Source organism: Octopus bimaculoides, chromosome 6 (assembly GCF_046866305.1).
Source record: "Octopus bimaculoides isolate indiv1 chromosome 6, ASM4686630v1, whole genome shotgun sequence".
Taxonomy (NCBI): domain Eukaryota; kingdom Metazoa; phylum Mollusca; class Cephalopoda; order Octopoda; family Octopodidae; genus Octopus; species Octopus bimaculoides.
Window position 1 is genome coordinate 119,825,906 of NC_142933.1, and position 15,668 is coordinate 119,841,573.

Here is a 15,668-nt window from a genome sequence, read left to right on the forward strand (position 1 = left end):
CTTGGCACGCTTCATGGTCATTGTTGTTTGTCAACCGAAGAATATCGTGACTGGAGATATTATAACATCAATATGAAAGAAACTTAAAAAGCAATTTATAAATAATCGAAAATAAAAGATTTTGTAGTAGAGAAAGGTAGATTCAATCTCTGCCTATCCCTTTTTCTCTTTTTCTAATAGTTCTCCTTGCTCCTTACTGTACCGTTTTTTTCAGCTCTGCCTTTCTAATATACATAAAAAAGGGGGTTATTTTTCTTCTCCACATATATTTCCGCTTCAACAAACAACATTCTTAAGGTTTCACTTAGTGAATGAATTCATATAATTTTATTGTTAATGACATTTTGTATTTTTTCTCCTAATGTAAAGCTTCTCTTCACTTGGCTGTTTGTAAAAAAAAAAAGAATCAAAGACGATTCACTGAAAACATATTTGAGATGGAAACAAATTAAACGGATGTGCAGCTCTGAAAACACTTCTATTAACTCCACAGTGATATGAAGTCCAATAAATAGAAGGTGTGAGTTTTAAGTATAATTGATAGAATAATCTGTAATTGAAGATTGAAAGTTTGGCAACGTTTTTCACAATAACTCTACAAACTATCTCCACCAAATTGACATATCAATTACGACCTGACGCAAAAGCAATAGTACAAGAATATGGAAGCGTGAAAATAAGAAAACCATGCAATTGTAAAGCAAGAATAACAAACGATTTTAAGATTACATATTGCAGTAGGTGTTGTTGAATAAACCAATTCCACTACTTTTGCCTGATGATGAAAGACAAATTTGATTCAGGAGAAACTTTATAAACTTAGGTCGTAAAGTGACATAACAAATGAAAGAAGCTTGAATATATTATATAAATAATCGCCAATAGATTTTATAGCAGAGAAAGATGGATAAAATAATGAGAAACATTACCACAGTGTTTTACCCACACGCCACTATGTGATTTTTAAACTGCATACGGATTGGTCAAAACCGTATTCTAAAAATTCAGCTTGTTGGAGCGTTCTAAGAGGTCATACAATTGTCAAGAACTCAACTCTCAGGTAAACAACTTTTGAAACCTGATGATTACTCTATGTATGAAAGTATTAATTTAACTTTATGAGCATTACAAAAGATTTTTTTAATGTTTAAATGCCTTAATAAAAACATGAAAGCTAGAGCATGTTTTGACTTTATTCAACTGATATATTATTTTATACACATTCACACAAATTCGAAACAATATATATATATATATATATATATATATACACACACACACACACACACATTATATATATATATGCTTACACACATACATATATGCACACGCGCGCGCGTGCACATATATACATATATATATATATATGCTTATTTTGCTTATGACGGTCCACCAAAGTGATAACAGCGTCGATCCAATACATTCATTCTCCACCGCGTCCAGTACAGTGTTGCTCATAGGAGCGGACGTGCCTGACATGACCGATATGAGACAGGCAGATCCCATGGAACTGAGGGAACTGAAGGTGACCCGGAACTGCAGACGCAGGGTTTGATGATGACGTCTCCACCTTTCTTCATGCAGTCTCCTGTGTTCGGTTTCAAAGCGCTCTATTACAACATCTAGGGACTTTAACCGATCTGAAGGGATGCCGTATCATATGAAAGACCACTTGAAATGATCATGAAAATTAAGTTTTGGACGTCAATGAGCCCCACCTCCAGTCGCGATCTCGTTGAAGACCATTTTGAGAGCCGGTTACCCAGCGTCCAAATCACATGGTCAAGCCAGCAAAGACGACGACGAAGGACGCAGGCTTCAACGCTGTAGATTCCAACCCACAGGAGGAGCTCAGTATGAGACACGTTATCCTTCCGTGTGAAATCTTTGGAATGATTTGATATGCAACACTTCCGGTTATCTGATCTGGTGCCGATAAAGGGTCCAGCACTCAGAGGAAGGATACACAGACAACTCGATAAACGAAGATTTTTGTATTAGCTCCAATGTTCTTGTGCCGAAAGATTCGTTCGCTGAGTCCCTCGAATGATGTAGAAGCCAAGTCGATCCGACGGAGTATCTCCTCGTCAAGACATCCAGTGTTAGAGATCGTGCTTCCGAGACAGTAGAATGAATCCGCTTGCGCTAGAGGAGCATCGTGAATAAGGACAGGGTGAAGGGGAGATGAGTACGGGAAGGATGAATGGAAATCTTGAGTTTTACGATGATTTACTTGACGACCGAGCCGAGAATAGACACTGTCCATTGTGTTCGTCATGTGTTGAAGAGATGCGGAGATATGAGATGGTGCAGCTGAATCGTCAGCCTACTGAATCTCGTTCACTATGGTTGAGAGTATATTTGATGTGGCTTCAGTCGGCGAGTGTTAAATATGCAGAGGAGAAGAAAACTTATGAATTCAAGGACTCGATTAGGAGAATCTTCGGTCCATGCAGAGAGGTGAATACTCTGGTGAGATCATCCAATGGCACCTTACTGAGAAGGAAAACTGCAATACTTCATAAGTTGGTCGAACATTTTCAAGAACTTCTAAATCGGTCCAACACCACGGACCCAACGGTCCTATCCTACAGAACTTGTCAACCCAATAACAATTTATGAGGTTCAAAGGGCAATCCACGGTCTCAAAAACAAGAAGTTTCCCATTAATGACGGGATCCTGAGTGAGATCAACAAGTATGGTGCGCCTTACCTTACGTACCATCTTCACTCTTTATTTCTTCTCTGTTGGTAGGGTAGGCTATACCTAGCGCGTGCAAACACTCCAATATCGTCCAATCTACAAAGGAGACCGTGAAGAGTTCAGCGACAGCAGGAGAATCTCTCTTCTGGATAACGCCGATACGATCCTCTCTCGTATTCTCCCCCAACATTTTCTACTTCATGATATCAACCTATTTATGCCCGAGTCTCAATGTGGATTTCGACCAGAAAGAAGCACTTCTGACATAATATCTGTAGTCTGTCTTCTATTTGAAAAGGCGAAAATACACTCACTCTCTCTCTCTCTTTCTCTATCACACACACACACACACACACACACACACACACACACACACACACACACACACACACACACACACACACACACACACACATTCAAAGGAAACGTTATTGTATTTTTATTTGTCATTTAGTTATGTCCCAATCTGGCGTAACTCACGATCATCAAAATATTGCCATGCCCCATCTTAAGAAACTCTACCGATTCTGCTAATCCACTATTCTGCTAATCCACTATTCTGCTAATCCACTATTTTGCTAATACATCAAGGCAAATAGATTATGTTAAATTTGGTAAAAGGTTCAACATATTATCTTTAAACAAAATGCTTTCAGGGAATATCTATTTTCACTTTCGAATGATTTACCTTTTCTACCGTGCTTATATTTCGAGTCACATAAACCTTGTTAATATTGTTGTAGATTCCATGTAGTGTAATATAATATAATATATAATAAGTTGATCAAATTCAAGCATTTGTTAGATAACCAAGGCCGTTAACCTTTTGGCATTATCCTTATTGGAAGATTTCCAACTGAAAGGAATTATTGATCGTGGAACAAGACATGTAAAATAGAGAAAAACCACATTATGTTAAATTGAATGGAGGTATAAGCACACTACCCTGTAATAGCGCTCTGGTATTTGAAAGGAAGACTACAACAGTTGATATGAGATGAAGGTCAATAACTGTCACACTTTTGGGTGTTATAGTTCATAATAATTGAAGTCAGATAAGGATAATGAGAGGAAAAGGTGTTTTAAGATAATAAACCGACGTAAAATATTTACCACAATTGTTCCGACAATATTCTTTGCGGGGGGTGATGAAGCGTTAGTTGAGGAATCCTTGTCTTCTGATTCTGTGCTGTCCATAACAACAATAGCAGGTGTTAGGCCCGGTGTAGGTCTCTTAGTCGACCCGCCTCGTGATGGAGTCCGTTTCATCGACTGGCTTCGTGAATGAGTGCCGCGGCTTTTCCGAACCATCGTACCTTTCCTTGTTAACATGGACATCTTTTCAGGTTAGTCTCGTTGAAGTTCACAAGAAATGCCTATCAAAAACAAAGTAAAATCATTTTTACTATTAATCTTAGCAGAGAGAGTGGTAAAATAGAAATGGTAGAAAACCGGAGGAAATATTCTATAAGTCATAATAATTGTCCTTATAAGATTGTCTCTTGATTTTCTATAGGGTTCATAGCCAACTCTGTATTAACGACTTTTCGTAAACGAATACGACTATATAAACAATGCCATCGAAGACAGAAAGATATGTGATGAATGTATATGCATATTTCGAGAATCATTGTTGTCTCATCAGCACCTCATCCAGCCTATCAACTATCCATGATTACATTGCTTAAGTACCCACTATGTTTAACATACTTAGTCGTGTGTCGTAGTAATATTACGAAGTATAGGTCCATTACCAGTAATTAAACATTCATACCAGTTGTCACAAATGTGAATGTGTTTAAATATGCATATTGTTTTACCTTATTGTGTTACACTGCTGAAGCTAGCAATGGGATTGTGGATAGATGATCGGTTGGATGAGATGCTCATGAGAGAACAATAATTATCGAAATATGCATATATACCCATTACTTATTTTTTCTTTCTTCGATCGCATTGTGTACATTGGCGTATTTGTTTACGAAACGTCGTTACAAGTGCTGGCTTTGAACTCTATAAGAAATCAACGGAGGTATCCTCCTAATGAAACTGAAGCGCTGTTAACACGCGATAAAACACAGTATTGACTTAATAAACCTCAAATATACCTACTAGTGTGACGTAGTCACATAACGAAATACAGTTCCCTTGCCATCAATAAAATGCTTGTCCTGTAGTATATAGAAAGTGGCAACACTTTATCTTCATCACTCAGAGTAGATGTAATAAGTACAAATGATACACTACAGTCGATTTAGTCAGCTACGGTTTATGCTTATTACGCTTAGACAACCGATATCACTACTGGAAGATTTGATATAACTTAGGCTTACTCGAACACCCAAATAACCACTGGTATAATAATATCATTATAGCTTTCTTTTATCCTCCTGATTCAGACATCCCGGATTACCGCTTCACTCACGGAGCTGAGGTCTTTGGTCAATTCCAGAAATCAATATTATTGGAAAGAATGGAAGATGGTAGAATCGGAAGAGTGTGGGACAAAATGTCTTGTGGAATTCAATTAACTCCTTTCAAACTGATTTTTGTTGCCACCTTGATCATCTCTACCTTTTCATTCTTTCGGAATCGTTAAAACAAAGTGCAAGTCACAAGCATTGAAGGTCAATTTAATCGACTGACGCTCTCATTCAAATCTCAGGCCAAATGCTTAGCCGGATTTCGTCCGTCTTTACGTCCTGGCCGTTGCGGCAAAATTTTAAATCATTATTATTATTATTATGATTATTATTATTGTTGTTGTTAAAGCAGCAAGAGCTGCAGAGTCGTCAGCTACATTCTGAGTTCAAATTTCGCCATGGTCGACTTTGCCTTTCATCCTTTCGGGGTCGATAAATTGAGTACCAGTGAAATACTTGAGTCAATGTAGTTGACTAGTCCCCTCCCCTCAAATTTCAGGCGTTGTGCCTTTAGTAGAAAGGATAAAGGATTATTATTATTGCTGTTGTTGTTATTGTTGTTACCGGAAATTTGCTGCGTTCCTGAAGATATAACTCTGTCTTGTTATGTCGAGTGTCGTAGTTGGTACATAATGTTATATACAGTTAATAATGGTGCTATTCAATTATACTATATACATAACACCTGCATCTACTCAATAAACTGTATTTATTAAATTCTCTCTCACATACACAAACATAGATATATATGTGTACAAAATATACATACATCTAAGTATTGTTTATATCCATTAATACAAACACATACATCTGTACTTACACAGGCATGCAAAAATACATTAAATACATATACACTCACAGGTACACACATACACACACACACACACACATACACACACACACACACATATATATATATCAGGCGCAGGTGTGGCTGCGTCGTAAGAAGCTTTCTTCCCAACTACATGGTTCCGGATTCAGTCCCATTGCGTGGAACTTTGAACCATTGGTTTCATGCTAAGAAAAATATCTTAATATCTTAATTCTTCAAATTGATCACATGGTGGGATCATGTTCGTCTTCATCTATATGTAATACGTGTGTGTGTGTGTGTGTGTGTGTGTGTGTGTTTGCGCATGCGTGTTTTGTGTTTGTCCTCGCCCTGCTTTACAATCAGTCATCGTTTGTTTACGTCGACTGTAACTTCTTGTTTCGAGAAAAGAAACCTATAGTATAAATACCAAACCTAACAGAAGTAAGTACTGGTGGTGATTTGTTCGACGAAAACCGAGGCGGTGCTCCAGTATGGTCGGAGTCCCATGGCTTAAACAAGCAAAAAGTAGAAGAAAAAGTTCTTTAGTTCTTTTCTCGAATGAGAAGTATTTGTTATGGGTTTCGTAGAAAATTTTTATGTTTCATAAATATGAATAGTCCTCACATTGGATTTCCAGCGATTAAAATTGATTTCTTCTCGGAAAAACAAACAAATAAACAAACTGTTCGATTATAATCTGATTTAAACATTGATATGTAAAGTGATATAAAATTCAGAGAAGATTTTTATATATTATTTATGATTGGTAAAGAATATAGACAAAATGAAATTTCTAGTAAAAGGTCATTTATTGACGGAATTTTAGTTTCCATGGTAAAGTGTGCCTTCCTATTTGTTTTTCTTCAGACTAATTTTTGGGTGACATATTTGAAAGTCAAATGACTGTTTGACTTTACAAATATTGATATTACAATAAAAATGGAAGACTAATTATTAGACTTGAATTCAAGGATTAACTTTTTATTCTAAATTAAAGACTACCGATAAAGAACATACATAATATTTTCAATATTTTCATGTTTCCGTTGCTTTCCTGCCCCACAACACCGTTTCTCTTATTCTGTTTACAGGTATAAAGTTCTTAGTTTTCTATTTTGAATTTTAATTATTTTTCTGTCTTTTTATTTCCACTTTTTATCGTCATAATTTTCATTTATGACTTTTCATTTCTTTCTTATCACTGCTATTACTTTCTTTGCTCTTTTAGTTTTTTTTCCAGTTTGCATTTTATGAACTTGTAAGAATAATTAAAACATAGTTTATCATAAATGAATATTAAATTTTATTCTGCAATAACGGCATCTAAATTGCCCAATACCACAATAATATATAATTTCTTTCTTTTCAAGAGCCATTCACCGACTCCTGGTTATAGTTCCGTAAACACCATAATTAAAACCCTTTAGCTTACATTAATCAGAGAAAAAGCACTTGCAAAATAACATGTTTCTCGTAAACATATGAATTTGAAACAACAGCCATAGTTTTAGATCGAATATATTTAATGTCTCGGTGTTGCTGAGCAATAAAAGTGGACCGTGTTTTACTATAAATTTGTTGAACGTGCATTAATCAACAAGTTGGGGCATCACAAAAAAATCTTAATACTTGTTTGTATATATGAAGCTAATTAGCCTTGCAAATCTTACTTTTACTAAAGATAAATTTATGTGAGAATTTTAGGTTTGTACTAATGCGAATAAACTATACGTTAATTATATATTACTTACAATTTATAACGATTTATTGAATATAACGATAAATAGAATAACCCACACCTGATAGGTGATTTTTTTTTATATACCTACTTAGGAAGAACGTTAAAGTTTATACTTAACAGAAGAGGCTTAATAAGGCGAAAACATGTGCAGAGTTGTTTTCTGAAATTGCTGAAAAAAAAAATCAAAATAATGTTAGTCAATGCCTAACATTAAATTTTTTCCCCCACGATGAGGATTGTTTTTTCATCACCGCAACATTATATCTCGCATTATGAGCCTGCATTAAATACGTTAACGTAAACTTAACTCATTAAAAGCTTGTTGGTTTGTTCCTCACAAAACATAGTGGGGCTGTCAGGATATGAACGATGAATCTAAGAGTTCATCGTCCATATCTTCCTACATATTTACACTTTATCTACTCAATTGTTCTGTCTTTATTTCACCGTGATCCTCAGTCTCATTCGCAATCGATCTCTAGTTTTATGATTTATCTAACCTTACACACACACACACACAGATGCTAAGTGGTCAAGTATGGGTACTACAGAAGCTGATTGACATTATTTGGCATATAAAGTTCATTCCTTTTAGCCAGTTCAAGTTAAGAGATGGAATTATTTGTTGGTTGACTGCCAGTGACCACTCGGCGGTTGCAAAATGGGAATAACTCTGGTGCAATAGTTAGGGCAACTTCTCATGTTTTCGTTAGAAAATATAGTCAATTAAAAATTTTAGTGCTAATTATCCAACAATACTAAAAATTAAAGGCGAGTGGTCCATGTGGTCAGAGTTTACTCGCATGGTCATAAATTCAATTATCAGACTGGCGGTGCGTTCTGTTTTTGAGCTAAATCTTCATTTTGTGCTGTTCCGGCCCACTCAGCTGCAGAGGACTGGCGTTCCGTTCAGATGAAATGTTGACGTGCCCAGCGAGCCAGCAGAGTTGTATTATTCGAAAATTCAAGCAATGTGAGGAAGCGCATTGTCACAGAAAGGAACACAGAAATAAACAGGGAGAGAAAATAGAAAAAGGTTCAGTGGCTAGCGATCTATCATGGCGAATACCGGACAGAGGGGCCACACAGGAGAGCTGATGAGCGCAGGGTTACATAAGTGGACTGTTACCTAACATTCCGTTGAACCCCTAGTGCGAAACCGATTGGTAAGATTGGCTGTAAAAGATATATAATACTATATACGCAATACACACATATACTACTTAGGTATTTGTAAATTCACAAATAAATACAAGCTTATTGGTACGTGTGAGCACGCACGTACACAAATATATCATTATACATGTCTCTTTTATGGATATTTTTTCTTGAGAATCCTATCCATTAGATATATCGTAGCAACTAAAGCTAATGTCTCTCTCACATAATATGTATCTCTAATCGTTACGTTCTGAGCTATTCACATAGAACCCAATACGATATTCAGCAAGCGGATATTGATCGCTAACAACTGTTATAACCTTCAGATTGACTGAAGCAGTAGTTTGTACTTATTTTCGAGATGAGCCATAAAGATTTCCAATATAGATAGGTGTTACCGGAAATGACATTTTCAGTGAAAACATCGACAGAAAAATAAGCAATCTTTTTGATCTTTGCAAGATATTTTCCTTGGCGAAGCTAAAGAAAAGATCAAGCTTTAGTTATTATGTGAAATGGATTGAAAGAGATAAAGATCGTTGATCTTCTTAAGTTAAAAAAAAGTGTTTCAGTTCATGCCCTGAATGTATGAAATATATACAAATATGTAGATTATGTCAGAAGATAAGAATTCAATATAAATAACGGTTATCTCTATTGGACGATCTAATTTTCTGAATATATCTGGCTAAGTTTTTTACTTGCTATTGATTCTTTAGATGAACAGAAGAATACTAACCATTTTGACGAAAGGAATGTGAGATCGCATGCAATCATGCTGTTCTTAAGAACATGTTCTGGTGCAGCTAATAATATGTTACAATACAACTGATGATTAAGATACACACATCTACACACATATTCACGCATGCACATGAAATCGCATATATGAAATCCATTACATATATACACACAAACCTAGTCATATATATATATATATGTATACATATGTATATATATATATATATATATATATATATCATTTATATACACACACATATATATGTAAGTTTGTACTATATGCAATAAGTATGTGTGTGTGTATATCTATATTACATATAAATAAGAGTGTATGCTGTTACATGTGTATGTTGAGCCACGAAAGGCACTGAAACGGTTCATCCTCGAGAAAAACAAATTTGATTTTTGAAATCTGCGTCCCATAGAGAAGGTTGTCCGTAAAAAAAAAAATATATATAATTAGCTACGAGAAATAATTCAACTTTTAGATCGATATAACTTCTACTCTATCTGCCACCATCAGCCTCTCTATCTCACTCTCTCTCTCTCTCTCTCTCTCTCTCTCTCTCTCTCTCTCTCTCTCAAGCATTCCATTCTCTCTATATATTTATCACTTTATCACTCTCTCTGGATAAGTATTATCTTTCAGCATGCTGCCCCCCCTCTCTCTCTCTCTCACACACACTCTCTTTCTCTGCATGGGATATACAATTGCTTTCATTTTATCTAAAGCTTTGTCTTCTAATACTTACTTTCGTTTTATGATACACAGCGACTACGTACAAAATGCTAGCATTGCCTTTCATCCTTTTGGAATCTTTCTCCCCCTCTCGCTGCAATTCAAAATTCCAATCTTAATATATTCGGCTTAAAAACGGCGTTAAAATTTCGTGTCTGTGGAGCATTAATTTCATGAGGAGCAGAGACCTAATGCTAACCGCCAAGACCTACTGGAAATTCACTCTTTTACTTAACCTATTTTATATATTCACTTAACCTGGAGCATATTTATTTCAGTATATGTTGTTCTCAGACGATATAAGACACAATATGAGATTATCAATGAACTAAACAGATAGCTTAAGAATCTCTTCTACATATTTAACACGCCCAAGAAAGACGTCACAAACATTTACTATTTACAAATCAGCTTCACGTATAATATCCTACCAGAGCTCAACTTTAAACTACGCTATCATGCCAGTTTCTCGTTCTCTCATATGCACATGCATAATTTACATCTAGTATTAATCATCACCAGAAGGTGGCGAGCTGGCAGAATCATTAGCACGCCGGACAAAGTACATCGCGACTCTTCGGTCGTCTTTACGTTTTGAGTTCACATTCCGCCGAGGTCGACTTTGCCTTTCATCTTTTCAGGGTCGATGAAATTAGTACCAGTTGAGCACTGGGGTTGATGTATTCGTCTATCTCCTTCCCATCAAATTTTAGGCCAAGTGCCTATAGTAGAATGGATTATTTATGAGTGCACGACGGCGACGAGCTGGTAGAATTATTAGTGCATGGGACGAAATGACTAGCAGAATTTCTTCTGGCTCTTTGTGCTCTGATTTCAAACTCTGCCGAAGTCGATTTTTCCTTTCATCCTTTCGGAGTGATGAAATAAGTACCAGTTAAATACTGGAGATGATATAATCGACTAGCTCCAGCGTCCAAAATTTCGGATCTTGTGCCTATAATGGAAAGAATAATCAATTATCGCAATATCTGACTATTACCTATAATTGTTATCGAGAAAGAAAAAAAGTCTTGTATTTAACTATCTCAGGATTTCTGTTTTCTTTTTGGATGTGACCTAATTTTATTTTGAGAAACAATAAACAAATGCTTTTTTTTTTATTGTTTCTCAAAATAAATTTGGTTTTAAACTTTAATTAGTGTGATGGTATCTAATTCGATAGTTCGACTAACATTTCAGTCCGTATATAGTTTCTTCTTCGTATTTGTTCAAAAACAAACAGATGGATGAATTCAACGGAACCACCAAACAAGTAACGTTCGTACCTACTTTGTGAACGGCAAACGATTAAATGAAAGGTTTTTTTTTCCTTTCCTCATGTCTTTCCATACGTTAAATGATCTCCAGTTAATTCATTATAGCCTATTGATTCCCCATTGGCCAAACATTTAAACAGCATTGTAAATTAGAAAGCTTTGTTAAATGAGTTGTAATCAATACAAATCTAACTAGCTCACGGATGATGTCGAAGACCAGTTTAAATAACCGTAAATGCATTCCTCAGATTTCTATATGTAATTATAGTCTGAAAGGCCTCATAGACAAACCACACTACCAATGTCGGTGCTTAGAAGGATTCGTTAAACACACCTTCCATTTGATGTTTTCTATAATGTTTCTCGCTTCTATTGGAACAGTATTGATTTACCAATTAATCAATGTTTCATTACCTATACATCGATGTTTGTAGGTAAATTGTTATGTTGACATATTTCACCACCTTCAATCATTCACTACACATCTCATGATGTCCTCTTCAACACTAAACACAATTCCTACTAATTTTCTTTCCACCATTCTTCTCTGATGTCGATTTTACAAAAAATACACATATATACGCACATACATATAGACATACATGCATATGTATGTGTGTGTGTGTGTGTGTGTGTGTTTGTGAACACGTGCGTGTGTAAACACACGTATATGTAGACATTACATTTGTATAAAGATTACATCGTGCAAAGCTCTATTAGAGATTTCATATTAACTCTCTCCACACACACACACACACACACACACACACACACACACATATATATGTGTGTGTGTATTATATATATACATATATATATATATATATATATGATATATATATAATATAGGTTTTTGCTGTCATCTTCGTACGTTTGTCATTCAATTTGACAATCGGGTCATTCAAAGTTACGAAAAAAATGAAGTTCGTCATTCAAATTCATTTTTCGATCATTCAATTTCGCACATTATTCAAATTAAAATGCTCGTCGAGAGCATTCAAATTAGTCGGAATGCGAGGAAGGGTCTTTTCGAGTATTCAAATTCGCACTTGAGCATTCAAGTCCGGAATAAGTTTATTCAATTTAGCTCTAATTTTACATGTGTGTTTTTAATCACATTCTAAGAAGTGACAAACTTAAATGCAATGCTTTGTCATGCAATTTTTATTATGTTGTTATTAGCTACGAGGGAGAAATAGATTTCGTGATTCTTCTGTCCACGAAAGTCTTTTTCACGCAACATTCGTAATCGGTAGGTATCAGCATCACTCTATATCCCTTTCTCTTACACCAACTTTTAATCATGGAACCACGTGTAAGGTACATGCGTCTATCGGACGAAGATACGGTAAGGCTGGTTGACGCCTTCGAGGGGCATCAAACCGATTACCTGAAACTGGCAGACACACTTAGCATTAAAAGGATTACTAACCGATCCATAGTTGCGACCCACCTACGGTCTGGGAGGCGCCACAAGTTGCCCAGAGAAGGTGCTCACCACGTTAAGGTCGAAGAGGAAATGCGAGCCAAGCTCCAGGTGATTATTAATGATAACCTACTCGCAACTCTTCAACAGATGAAGAGGGACTTTCGGTCAATGCTGACTTAGAGACAGCATTGACCGAAAAGCCGCCTGTTTCCGTGTCTGAAATCTCATGCGCTCTAGATGGGATGTTGATAACTATGAAGTTGGCCGAAGACGTCGCAGATGCAATAAATGCCTCAAGAGCTCTGGAAAAGTGCTATGAGTATGCTCATTAGTTCATGGAAGTGGGAGTCGTCAGCCATTGTGTATTCATTGATGGATGTGGGTACATTTGGATCAGGCAGTCTTTTGGACGAGGCCCTCGAGGCGTTCCTGTTCACCGAGTTGTCAACCGTCAGCGTGGGAAAAACTGCAACGCCACTTTTGCAGTGTTGGGAGAAATCGTCCTGGTTCACCACTCCGTTGTGAACGATACCGTTACACGAAACTCTTGAGGGGTTCATGGCGGAAACAGTTTGAGCATGTGCCGACATACTCCCAACGGATGAATCCGTCTACTTGATCTACGCGTGGCCAGACGTTCGTGCCGAGCTCCCGGCTGACGCTGACACCGATCAGTCTGAAACTCCTGCCTCTCTACTCGCCGTTTCTTAGTTGTACGGAAATGGTGCATTCTGCCGTTAAGGCGGCTGTCAAGCGGGACCTCGCTCGAGCTGAGTTGCAGCAAAGGGTTGGCGACCGGGCAGCTGCAGAAGAAGCCAGCATGATCATGGAAGAACGGCGTGCACATGTCATACAACAGGTCGCAAGTCGAAACATCAACACTATCACTCCAGAAAATTGTGTTCATTGGTTTAGACACACCCAGACCTACCTTTCGAGATGCATCGACCGCCAGGAAATAGACGGTTAAATCCTCTCAAATGAACTCCTTATCAAGACTGTGAATCAATAATTATCTGAGTGCACATAGCACCATTTCCACGATGAGAGAAAAAAAAATGCAAAATCAAAGAAATATAGACTTTTCCCAACAAGTCACTATGAAAATGAAGAACACATATCACAACATAATATATTCAGAATCAAAGAAAACGAGCATTTGTTGTTATTGTGAGTTTCTTTAAAAAGATTGAAAAGGCTGGAATGCGATTTCATGATGTCTTTAACAATAAATACATGTACCTATGCAAAAATAAAAGAACACATAGAAAAGGCATGGGCACGATAAAGCGCTTAAAGCATAAACAATGGATGAAAACACATGACTATGATAAAAATGATCATGAGATAAAACCAAAACAACTCTCGTGCTAATTTGATTGCTCGAAGCGTTAAATAGATTGCTCGGAAACGAACTTGAATGCTCGAAAAGACGCTTCCTCACATTCCAACTAATTCGAATGCTCTCGACGGGCATTTTAATGTGAATGATGTCAATGCTAAATTCTTTGACCGAAGTGCGAAATTGAATGATCGAAAAACGAATTTGAATGACTAACTTCAGGTTAAGCCCTTCTGCAGGTATTTGATAGCACCGCGATGCCAAATTTTCTCAATTTTCAAGGGAAATCGCTACTAGCTGTTTTTGAAGTCTTCTTTGAACAGTTATATGTCAGTTTCCCTGGAAAGAAACGATGTAGTTATTAATAAGAGGGGTCGAAATTAATGTATGCAAGTTTTCATAGCTCTAGTATCTCTCCTTCATGGTCAGCCTAGGAACTGTTCAGACCACTCTGGAATATACATACTTATATTCGCGCGTCTCTGTAAAGCGATATTTAGTTCTGAAATCCAAAACATTAAACTTCTATTTTTTGAAATATCTAAGTTTAGCTTGCTTTAACTGATATTGTGATATATTTGATGCGGTAGTTTAAAGTTAGACGTCTGTTTAACTCTGGGGCAGAGATAAGCTATAGTAGGCCATGTTCTGTTTCTTCAGTTTTACAGGTTTCGAACAGCTTTGTATATCTCAGTATGAGGATAAATCTGTACATTAGTTTCTTCAATAAAAATTATAATTAGCTTAGTTATTCTCTTCTTACACCATTTATTGTAGGTGTAAGAGCATAAAGTGATTAATTTGGTGATTATCAAATCATTCTGAGATTTAATAATTTCGAATGCTGTTAAAATCAAAAATAACTCCAGGCGGGTTAAATATAGTGACTGGCAAAAATATTAGGTCTATCTATAATTCTCTGGTCCGGCAAGTAAGGGAAACAAATTTGAACGGTTTCCGTTACTACAGTCTGTCTATCGATTACTTATAAATATGCAGACGATCAAAAAGGGAAGCAGCCGGACTACGTTTTAAAGACGTTGCCAAAAGAATATACCGAACTGCCATTTGAAATATCGATTGTTTTTATGCTACTGTCAGATATAACTATACAGTCTGCAAAGACAAGAGAATTCGCTTTTGCAAGCAGCCTGAAATTCAGCGGTGTACAGATCATGAGTGTTTCTGTTGCCTTCAATAACTAAAAGTAACTCTTGGATTAAAAGTATAGCCGTCATTCGCAAGCGAGTATGGCTTGGTGACATTCTACATACTTTTGATAACTGTTTTAGGTGCC

At 36.5% G+C, this 15,668-nt stretch overlaps 1 protein-coding gene across 4 annotated transcripts in view; it reads right to left on the reverse strand.

Moving 5' to 3' along the window:
• The window catches only part of LOC106873602 (uncharacterized), a 278,507-nt gene that overhangs the window by 77,584 nt on the left and 185,255 nt on the right, over positions 1 to 15,668 (reverse strand). For all 4 annotated transcript variants that reach the window (XM_052968519.2, XM_052968516.2, XM_052968517.2 and 1 more), the window contains one exon: positions 3,818 to 4,080. In XM_052968519.2, coding sequence (XP_052824479.1) covers positions 3,818 to 4,042 — 225 coding nt within the window. In that variant the 5' untranslated portion in view covers positions 4,043 to 4,080. The remainder of the gene's footprint in view (positions 1 to 3,817; positions 4,081 to 15,668) is intronic.